This window comes from Gymnodraco acuticeps, unplaced genomic scaffold (assembly GCF_902827175.1).
Source record: "Gymnodraco acuticeps unplaced genomic scaffold, fGymAcu1.1, whole genome shotgun sequence".
In the NCBI taxonomy this organism is placed as follows: domain Eukaryota; kingdom Metazoa; phylum Chordata; class Actinopteri; order Perciformes; family Bathydraconidae; genus Gymnodraco; species Gymnodraco acuticeps.
This window is the reverse complement of record NW_022990484.1, coordinates 2224143-2236194: the sequence shown is the minus strand read 5'-3', so window position 1 is coordinate 2236194 and position 12052 is coordinate 2224143. Positions and strand designations below refer to the sequence as shown.

Genomic DNA, 12052 nt, shown 5'->3' with positions numbered 1-12052 from the left:
GACATGCTGACTGCAGTGGGGTTTGAACCTGTGACCCCCTGTTCCGAACATTAACGCACAACCCACTGCGCCACACGTTTCCCATCATAGAATCAATTGTTTTAGTGAATCCCACATAAACCATTGTGTTGCTTTAAATACTCACAAGATTCCCAACTGTGTATTAATCCACTGCAGAAACTACTCCTTGTTTGAGTAATGTTTTCCTTAAATCGTCAGTGCCTGGCTGATTTAGCAAATGAATGGACCTTTTATATAAATGAAACCCCAAGTCTCGAAGATTTACATCTTCAGTCGGAGCAAAGTGGATTGGGGCTGAAAGAGCTGTAGGGAAGTCAAAGAAAGTATCGAAAGATGGGCTGAACACCATGCAGATTTCAGTCGTTGTTACGGAATGTAGTGACGAACAATAACTTCGTTTAAATATCAAAAAGATCAAGAAAAATTGGTGTTCCAGAAGCTGTCATACAACTGAATTTGTTTTTAAAAAGGATATGTTTTCATTTCATTGTGTCTATCAACAGCACACAACAAAGCTTCAATCTGGCGAAAATACCAGGCTTGAATTCTAACAATCTTTGCCCAAGCCGAGGAACATTTTCAACATCTCCCTTTCGTTCAATTATTGCAGGTGTTTGCTGCATTCAAGAATCCGATTATCAATATTTTTATTTTGAACGTCTACTTTCACTGAAGACTTCCAGGCTATCACGTTAGCAGTTACATAATGTGCTCACTGGAGGAGGACGTAAGAGCTACTGTATCCTTGACTCTCCTCTAACATGCAGTAAACCTTCTATATGGCCAGTAGAAAAAAAATAAAGCAGAAGAACTGGATGAGCATGCTGTTCGCCGATACGCGTCCTTGAGGCATTTATCAAGTTTTACTGTTTTCTACATGAGGGAATTTGAGACTGTTGGAAAGCAGAACAGCGTAAAAAAAGAAAGGAAGAAAAAAAACAGTCATGGCTCATTGTCATGCTTAATCTCCGGGTCAATGACACCATCACCATGCCAACCCCTGCGATCGCCATGGAAACGGGCTTTATTGCATCGACAGGTTAGAGAAAAGCCCCTCTCACCCACCAGGTGTGGTGTGTGTGTGTGTGTGTGTGTGTGTGTGTGTGTGTGTGTCTTTAACAACCCTGCACTGCCACCTGTTTTGTGTTTAGCTGTGACCTTTAAAAAAAAAAAAAAACCTTGCTGCAATTGATTCCTACTCATAAAGAAAGAGTGACATGTCCAATAAAGGCTGCTTATATAACAGCTCACTGTCTTAAGACGAATCCTGACACATGCCTACCGACTGAAAATAACTGTGGTTGTTTCGATTTCACCCAAGGACATTTTTCCGATGTCAAGTAATGAGAAAAACCATACAATTAAAGAAAAAACTGACATTTAATTCCCTTTTTTCCACTGCCTTTTTTCTCTTAGAAGTCACAAAACATGGAGGAGATAAGGAGGTAAGACTAGATTCTGGTGAACAGCACAGCACTGTATGATTTGTAGAAGCGAATGAGGAGAGATGTGGGAGCCAAAAGAAGTAGGCCTACAGTATAAGGAGGTTTCTAGTTGTTGCACAGATCCTCAATGGCTGGTAATCTGCCAGCTACTATCCTCCCCTACTCTTTTCTCTCACAACGATAATCAATGTCATTTAGCTTTTTAGGAGATTTCCATCTGTCTTTGTCCCTTTTTCCCCCACTCTTATTCGTGCACCGGGCTCTGTTGTTGTGGGTTCCACTTTGAAGTCTCCCCTTACTGCCATGTGGCTGTTTGTATACGGGTGTGTGTGCATGTGATAGCTGGGGGTGACACTTAGGCAGGTGGGCACCTTAGTGAGTGAAGGTGATGACAATGGTGGGTGTGTAGAAACTGCGAGGGGCTGCATGTCAACAATTCAGACAAAGTACAAAAAAGAAAATAGTACAGAAGAGAATGGGATTTTCCTAAACACACACACACACGCCGGTGCAGAACCTGCGACACAAACTATTTCTGCTGACGTTTTCCCTGTCCCCACATAGATATCTCGGTCTACAACCCTGTTAAAATAAACAACGGCTCTCCGGAGATGTCCCAGACAACCCAGAACTGTCATAAACGAGGATCCAAGTCCCAGATCAAAGCCGCTCGGAGCTCCCCAGTAAAGGAACCGGGGCAGCAGCTGCCTCTGACAGCTCTGGATGGGACTTCTATTGTGGTCTCCTCTGCATAAAACCCTTCATTTACCCCCGAGACGGACGAGTAGAATATGCCATTAAAGATGTAACCAGCCAGATGGGGAGGAAATGCAGTATAGATGTGTGTGTGTGTGTGTGTGTGTGTGTGTGTGTGTGTGTGTGTGTGTGTGTGTGTGTGTGGTGTGTGTGTGTGTGTGTGGTGTGTGTGTGTGTGTGTGTGTGTGTGTAGAGGAGTCCGTATCACCCCAGATTCAGACTACAATGGATTTCCAATCACATGACAGAGAAAATACCATTGTGTGTGGGTGTGAAAGCAAGAGAGAGGAAGAAATGACGACAAAACAACAAAGGGCTACCTGAGTTTGTGTGCCTACTTTCTCTCGGTGTGTTTTGTGGTATTGCTTGGGGTCATTGGGGGTTAAGACGGGGAAATTGCAGCAGGGACAGAGGGCAGAGAGGCTGATGGGAATGAATGAAATTCACGCGGCATGTACAAACACCAAGCCAGCAGCACAAAAGAGAGAGCGCAACGCTTCTTTTCAACTCAGATCTGGTCATTTTAGGCTCATTGAGCTTACATTGTAGCACAATGCAGCACACACTGTCTCAATGGGTTTTAGAGGCCATGAAATCCAATTTAATTTAACACAAATAAAACTCAAGAAAAGTCTTCTAGCCTTCCAGCATTTTCAGCTACCAACTTCTATAAGTGCAGGGGTCAATGCCAAAGTATTCAGGCAATATTTGTAAGAACTACACTAAGGGAAGAAAAGCGTGTACAAACAGTAGATTAGGTGAAGAGATGACAATACTCAACAATACCTGAATAAAGAATATATATACTTTTACATGTTAGAATAGTTTGTATACAATACTTTATAATAGTTTTATATTTTCAATCTAATTCCTTTTCCTTGTGTTTAAGTGATCCTGTTATATGTTTTAAGTGTCTATAGTTTTAGCCAAACAAATCACCTTTTTTTCGAATCAAACGCAGCCTTAGGTAGAGGGCGGTCTTTTCAAGCTGCCTATGCCCCGCCCACTTTTATGCCCACAGTGCTGCAAACACTTGTTGCTGCTGCTAATATAGCATTTCCAAAAGAAGCTAGCTAGCTGCTAACACTTAGATGTTGTACCTTCAAAGAAGCTTAAAGGCTAACCTGTGTGTGCCACACTACCCATGCAGCTACAGTGTTCCCTGACTCTTGAACTGTTGGAGCCATTTCATGCCAAATGTGGGATTTTCCTCTCTGTGATGCCACTGTTTGGAACCACAACTCATGACCTTATCTCACTAAGGCACATATGTCAAACTCAAGGCCTGTCAAATCAGGCCCGTGGTAGATTTAAGTTCGGCCCGCAGGATCATTTTTAATTACTATTCGATCTGGCCCGCCAGGTATATTGCACGCACACCTTCACTCAATCCTGAGGATCTCCTCAGCTCAAAGCCTGAGCCCAAACATTGATGAACCTGCACCCAAGATGAGATGCCAAGTATTTGGCTTGAACTAGCATCACAGAGCAGCACACTGAGTTTCAATGGATGTTTCCGTCTGCACTTTCTTTCTTGCGACAGCAGGGCATGTTTGGTTTTCTCTTTGAGGGAAATAGTTTTTTTGAAGCTGTTGTTGGTCTGTGGGAAAATGTAATCATAAGAAATGAGTCCGTAAAATCTGCAGATGGAGCCATAAGAAATGAATGCAACTGATTATTTGATGTTGTTTTTATAGGCAATCATTTAAGCTTTGTTAGTTCCAGGTTTAATATCTGCAATAAGTTCATTTCAATACGTTTTGCAATAAACATTGAACCAGTCCCTTGACTGGTACCCATTTTTAAATGTTGGCCCACTGTGTATTTGAGTTTGACACCCCTGCACTAAGGTAAGTCCCTACATTTGCTGAATACGTTAACATATATGAAGAGATGTCTTGGCTCTGTTCTAATGTGTGTTTGGTGATATCAAGTTAGCTGTTTTATACAGTTTCTTCAGTTTTTGTGTTGTAATGGCTTTTAATTTCTGATACAATCATGTGGCTTTGTGAATGGTGGTTTTTGTGATTTGATTGTTGATTGTCTTTGTTTGTTGTTACAGTACCTGGCACGGGCAATTCAAAATGTCTTGTTGTGGGTTGATAGTGATACAGTTGGAACATATAAACTGAGGTTTATGTGTGCTTAAACCTCGTATTATCATCAAGAGAGACATAAAACATTTTGTGGAGCAGGGTTTGGTACATGATCTGTTTGGGTTTGATTGGGGAAAAATCGATTTGTGTGCTGATGTTGAGACTGCATGGTCTTATTTTTATCTTGGTTTTATGGAAATTATAGATAGACATGCACCCTTGCGTAAATTTAGAGTGAAGGGACGAGACAATCCTTGGTTTTCTGCTGAATTATCTATTCTCCTACATGAGAGAAACAAGGCCTGGGCAAAGGCTAGGAAATCAGGCTCAGAGGTAGAGTGGCTGCGTTTTAGGCAGCTAAGGAATAGCTTCACTTCACATGTCAAAAGTGCTAAATCTAAGTATTATCTGTCAGTTACCACAAAGAACCTGAACAACCCTAGAAAATTCTGGAAAGGCATAAAATCGATATCCACCGGTGATATCTGTAATGAGCAACCTCCGTGCCTTACCACAGCATCTGGTACTATATCGGATAGGACCACCATACTAAATTGTTTTAATGAGCATTTTGTGTCCTGTGGCTCTCTGTTTCATTCTGTTTCTAATTCTGCTTCTGTGAACACCACAGTCGGTGACTCAGAACAATGTGGTCTGGAAAACCCTTTCAGTTTTACTCCTTTTACTGTTGATGTTGTTCGTGAAGTCTTAACCAAGCTAGATCCTAAAAAGCCGGCTGGCCCGGACAACGTAGAACCTTTCTTTTTAAAGATAGCTGCAGATTTTATTGCTCCACCTCTCACTACTCTTTTTAACCTCTCTCTCAGCACGAACAAAATCCCAAAAGTATGGAAGTCAGCGTATGTCCTGCCACTACTAAAAGGAGGGGAGGCCACCTTATTAAACAATTATAGACCCATCTCTAAAATGTCAGTTCTGGCCAAGGTTCTTGAACGCCTAGTGAGTGAACAGGTAAAGGTGTTTTTATGTAACAATGACATCCTGTCTAAACATCAGTCAGGCTTCAGAAAGCAACATAATAATAATAATAATAATGCATTACATTTTTTTATTAGAGCGCTTTTACAGGTGCTCAAAACGCTTTACAATTACACATTACACATATTAGACATGTAAGAGTCATTACTGCGGACATTACCCACAGGAGCAAATGCGGGTGAGGTGTCTTGCCCAAGGACACAACGGCCTGACGCAGTGGGGCGGGATTCGAACTGGAGTTCACCAACGCCCCTTGATCTGATGACCAACGCTCTAACCACTGCGCCAAAACCGCCCCAAACATAGCACCATCACTGCCACAATGAAAGTGGTAAATGATATTACGAGTATTTTAGATAATAAGCAGAGTTGTGCAGCTCTATTTGTTGACCTATCCAAAGCTTTTGATACCGTCGATCATCGCATTTTGAAGCAAAGGCTGGTCAGTATAGGCATGTCCAGCCATGCAGTGGGGTGGTTTGTAAACTACCTCTCTGAAAGGTCCCAATGTGTTCAGTTTGATGGGCTGTCTTCTGAGTGGTTAAACATCACTAATGGTGTACCTACAAGGTTCAGTTTTAGGTCCGCTATTATTCTCTATCTATATTAATAGTTTAGGTGAAAATGTCGAAGGAGCAACCTTACATTTTTATGCGGACGATACCGTTATGTACTGTGAAGGTCCCTCGATTAACGAGGCTGTTGTTAAATTACAGGCTGTTTTTAACATTATTCAGGCTCAGCTCTCTGAGCTTAAGCTTCTTTTAAATGTGGATAAAACCAAGGTAATGCTCTTTTCTAAAGCTAAAGCTAAAAATACACCTGAGACTGCTTTGGATATTGTAACTACGCAAGGAATACAACTTGAAGTGGTTACCTGTTACAAATACCTTGGTATCTGGCTTGATGACTGTCTCACTTTTAAACTTCATGTCAATAACCTGCTTAAAAAGCTGAGGGTTAGGCTAGGTTTCTTTTACAGAAATAAGTCCTGTTTCTCGCTTGAGGCCAGGAAAAGGCTAGTCACTGTGACCTTTTTACCTGTGCTGGATTATGGTGATTTGTTATAAATGAATGCACCTGCCAATTACCTGAGCAAGTTAGATGCTGCGTATCACAGTCCACTGAGATTTTTGACAAATTGTAAAGCACTTACGCATCGCTGTACCCTGTATACCAAGGCGGTTATGCCATCACTTACTGTACGGAGGCTCAGTCACTGGTACTTTTTCATTTACAAAGCCATGTTGGATAAACTACCATCTTATATCTGCTCCCTGATCTCTCTGCGAATTGAAAGTACTTATTGCCTGAGATCGCATGCTGTGGTTTTATTAAATGTGCCAAGTGCTAGGACTGTCTTAGGGAAGAAAGCTTTTAGATGTGCAGCTCCACTAACATGGAACAGTCTGTAAAAAGAATGGACAATTACCAAGCTAGTACCACTACATGTTTTTAAAGCTTTAAAGGTTGGATGCTACAAAATCAGATGCTGTTGGTACCTGTACTTGTGGTTAAATATGTAAATTGTAATCCCTGCAGGTCTCCCTTGAAAAAGAGATCATTGATCTCAATGGGATTTTACCTGGATAAATAAAGGTTTTGAATTGAATTGAATTGTGATGAGTTATGAGCATTGATGCCCAATTTGAACTATGCCCACACTTTGTTTTACGTTAATTTAAAAAACAAAACAGTTTAAAACTAAAATCTTTGCAACAGCCAAACAAAAACCCTTTTTAAACCTGTGGCATCTTGTGCAGGGACATACTGTAGTTTCTGAAGCAGTTTTCCTTCCTATAAAAAAAATTCTGGAGCCAGTAATACTGTCCTGATATAAGGAGCATCACTCCACTGGAAATAAGCCAGCCTGAATCATTAAGCTGTGAATGTTTTGCAGTGAAAGATGTGTTTGTGTGAGAGAGGAAGCAGTGCATACGCCAAACTCAGCCTGGGGAAGGAGATTATGTTCCCTTGAGACCAGCGTTTCTGTCCTACCCATAATGCATTACGTCTCCCTGTGATCTCTCACCTCAATTTCAACCCCTAGAAACGAATCTGTTCTATTTAAATAATTCACCATGAATTTTTCGTCCTTCCTTGTGCCTGACTTTTCTTTTTTTATGTGGCCTAAAATTATCTTAAAAGATCACCGACATGTCATCCGTAATTACATGTCATGCCACTCTCTCTCTCTTCTTGCATAGAGCTTCACATAACTCATTCATACAAGTGTAATTTTAGCAGTGCATGGATTTAGACGATAAGATTACTTGTAAAAAACGACTTAGAATCTAATGTCATGTTTTGAAGCTGTTTCACTCTTGTTGCAGTTTGTTATAGTGAAAGTATCACCAATTTGTCAGGCAGTTTGTTGTAGTTATTTGCATCTGAGCACCCTAACAAACCCATAGAGCTGTTACCAAAACACTGCATATGTGAGAGAAAATATGAAAAAAGGGATTGTACATCATCTCAAATGTCATAATATTGAACACAATAGAAAGCTACTCTCCTTTCAGTGTCATATTCATAAAAAGACTGCAAGAAAAATTTGATTTCCCTCTTATAGGGTAATTTCACACAGGTATAAAACCTTTAAAATTATGGGGAAAATCTGGCTTTAATTCTATATATCAAAGCCATGTAATGAGATAGACAGGGATGACGTGGGAAAACTAATTTAGATTTAACAGATTTTCTGGACACAGCAATTTGAGCTGTGAAAATATTCAGACTTTTAAAATCCACTTTATTTCTAACTATTACCTGTGTGTAGTACTTACAACAAAACACGGTCCCGCTGACGTCTTTAGACATTCCTCCAGGAGCTTCATCCGGAGTCTCTGCAGATCTGGACTGTCCCACTCCTCTGGGTCTGTGCCCCAGTACAGGTCCACCACCTAGAAACACACACACACACACACACACACACACACACACACACACACACACACACACACACACACACACACACACACACACACACACACACACACACACACACACACACATCACACACACACACACACACACACACACACACACACACACACACACACACACACACACACACACACACACACACACACACACACACACACACACACACACACACACACACACACACACACACGCACAGGCAAAGAGTTATGTTTCTGTGTACTAATACGAGCAGGAAGATAAATTGGATGTATTCAATGTGGCCCATTTTCTCTTGATCTATCTCCTACACCTCTAAATAGTAAATGTTTTGTCATTATATGGTAATTATTTCCACTATACACACAAATAAATAGCACAACCACCTCCCTAAACTCCCCAAAGAGCAAGTTATTGATAGATTCTCCTTCTAGGAAACAAGGTTATACACTTGCTGTTTTACAGAGAGGCTTTGCTCTTTTATCAGCAACATGAATTTAAAGAGGACTTATTATGCTAATGTTCAGGTTCATATTTGTATTCTGTGCCTCTACTGTGACATCTTTACTTGCTTTAATGTCCAAAAAGGGGCTGGGCGGCTCTGTTGTGATTGGTCAACCACTTGGAGACGTCCTGCCCTCAGCCAGTAACATACAATGTGTCGCTAGCCAATAGAAGAGCAAGTGTAACATGGTGATGTCACTATGTTACAGAAGTAAACAAAGGAGTCCAATAGAGGCATTTCAGGCATGGGGGGGAGGGGGGGTGAGTGTGTCGGAGAGAATAGAATAGCTGTATCAACATATATATATATATATATCATGTCAACAGCAAGTTATTTAGGTGAAGATAACTTACTACCACGCGCACCACATCACACACACACACACACACACACACACACACACACACACACACACACACACGCTCAGTGTCACTGAAAACCACTCCAACACTGGGCATTAAATGCCTGCAGCGAGGAGTGACACACATGATCACACATGCGACAGAGGGGGTCTCCCTCAACACATTTCATTACAAGTTTTGACTGTAAACACACCACAGAGAGAGGGTGAGGAAACACACCACGCTGCTGCAGGTTTGGGCTCGTCAAAGAGGACAACACACCCTCCTACGGGCAGTTTTCTCAGGTTTCAGTCCCCAAAATAAATGTTGCCGCATAATTCTTCTTCTTCTTCTGTCTTGTCGCAACTGATTGTGCTGGTTTGTTTCCCTGGTGGCGAGGAGCAGAGGGTGTTGTGGGGAGATGAGGTGAAGTAATTCAGCAGCTCTCTTCCTTCATGCTCTGCTGTTCAGTTCAACAGGCTAGCTAGCTCAAATGAGTTTAGCCTGGCAGTGACTGACACATCCGCAGTGTGGCGGAGAAACAGCAGTGACTGACAGCCCTAAATAACCCGATGGCAGTGAAATTGAGTGGGACTTTTTAGACAGTCTGGGAGATATTGGCGTGGCTAATTATTGGAGGGAGCGGCAGGAGGGCTGGAGCTACACCTCAGCTCATCTGCTCGATTGTTTTTGTGCACCCGTGAGCAGCTGTGTTACTCTTGGAAGGAGACATTATCTCACAGCCTCAAGGTGCAACTAACACATATCCTCATTATCAATTATTCCAGTATAGCAATCAAACGTTTAGCCTTGCAGCGCCTGCAAACAAACATTTTCAAAGCTGCATACTGTGAATGCCAAAAATGCCAAAAATAAGCAAATAATAGAACAATTGACTTTTGTGAATTTCCTATCCTTTAAGTTTAAACCATATCACAACCATTCAGATTGTGCTGCAACCCATTAAGGCACCATGTTGGGACCACTTCAATTCTCTCTAGTATTATTTATCTTCAATGTTAAACCTTTTCTATGATTAACTATTCATTCTAATGTCCCTAAATTATATTTATAGCCCATTTTAGGTTAATAGTTCAATCAAGTACACCATAAAGTATTTGAAAAAAACCTTTCAGCTGCTTGGATTTTCCAAGCAACAATTAAAAACCAAAAGATAAGTGTGCTTTCATATTAGACACATAGGGGAGAAGAAACTAAATGATTGCTGAGTTAACTTATGTTGATTAAGTAAACAATTAAGAGATGTATTGTTTCAGCTCTAAATTATATGAAACAAAAATGTTAGGCATTTGTTCTTCATAAATCACTAAAACAAGTTGTTGGAGATTTATTTTCATTAAATTGTTTTGTCAGTGCTACAATGAAACGATAAATGTTGGCAGATTAGACGTAGCCTCTTTCCATTATTCTGAAGGCTTTTACTTTGAGAAGAACCCCCCCCCCCACTCACACCCCAATACCCTCACTGTTGTGGAAAACCCATTGCTTAGCACATCAGTCACTCTGTATCAGGGTCACTAATGTACTTCCAACTTCCAACGCAAATGTGTGGGAGACGGCAATCGGCCCTGTGTTGACAAGGAGCGGAGGGAGGGGGAATGAAGTTAGACGAGAGACCCCCGATTACGACAGCTTTCTACGGGGTTTCAGCAGGTGATTGGGAGGATGCACGGTAATTAAAAGCTAAATGAAGACATTAGTCATATCCACTCAATGTGCGCAAGTGTGAGGGGAGGATACACTGATTAAATGTGCCCCATCACCCACTGTGCTTCACTGGAGTATGGAGGAATGGATGGAGAAAAGGAGGGGAAAACAGTCGAGGCACATTTATCCAAAATCGGCAGGAATGAAGTAAAACGGCGAGTATTTTAGATGGATTAATGAAAGATATTTTTTAACGAGGAGCCCTGGTTGGATGAAGACTCGTGGGGCTTTGGCTGGAATGGTTTCACAGTTTCCTTTTCACCCTCCTCCTCTCTTTTTCTTTCATGCCAACTTCTCCTTCGTCTTTGCTGCTCATCTTTTGATTCCCTCTCCCCCACCCTTTTTCTCTCTCCCACTAAACTAGTAGGGGCGCCTTTTCTTACGTAACAGCTTCGACTAAGCAGCTTTCTAATGCCCTTGGAAGGCATTTGCTTGTGGCGGGTCAAACGCAGGAGAACCCTTTTTTAAAATGTATTGAATGATAGACTATTAGACTTTGGGATTATGCCCAAGATGCCTGAGAAGAAAGGGAATGAAATCAGGCGGGGAAAAAGTCAACCAACGGATAGGAAAAAACAAAACAGTAAAAATAGATACGGTGCCAACAATATCTTGAGCTCTTTGCTGCAGAAGGTTTGATCAAGAAACATGAAGTAAATCTCTAAGAATGTTTGATGAATACCGCTTTCTAAATGCTTTTAGCAGCAAATCCATAGCCAAACATATTTCTGAAATAGATACACAAACAGAAAGGCAGGGATTTCAACTTTAATGGCAGATCTCTTGATGCTATGTTTTACTTAACTGATTTTAATAGTCTGCCTGCCTGGATAAGAGGTCAAACTTCACTTCATGAGTTGATTTTGGTTGTCAATGATGAGTGCTGAGAGGAAATTTGGCAATCCATGCTTTCCAGAAAATCTGTCATGCTCTGACTCACTGGAGTAATTAATTACGGCACGACGTTTCAGTCGTCGCAGCTCAACCGTAGCAAGTTGAGGTTAAGAGCCGGTTAAAGACGTGAGGTAATGAGATCACATGACTCATGGTGGCTATAATGAAGCACCGGCGGAGGAGGGAGCAGGACTTTAGTGAAACTGCTGCTCAGGGAGATACATGTTTCCTGGCAGATGATGCTTGAGAGTAACTCTACAGCCGACAGTTCCCCTAAATGAAATAAAATTGGGTGTTCATTCGAGCTGTGGGACCGCCATTCTTAATGCGAATCGAGGTCTCTAC

The 12052-nt window shown here is 41.5% G+C and overlaps 1 protein-coding gene across 3 annotated transcripts in view; it reads right to left on the bottom strand.

Moving 5' to 3' along the window:
* LOC117552726 (NACHT and WD repeat domain-containing protein 2) overlaps positions 1-12052 on the bottom strand; it is a 46859-nt gene that overhangs the window by 19142 nt on the left and 15665 nt on the right. For all 3 annotated transcript variants that reach the window (XM_034226319.1, XM_034226318.1, XM_034226317.1), the window contains exon 4: positions 8104-8220. In XM_034226319.1, coding sequence (XP_034082210.1) covers positions 8104-8220 — 117 coding nt within the window. The remainder of the gene's footprint in view (positions 1-8103; positions 8221-12052) is intronic.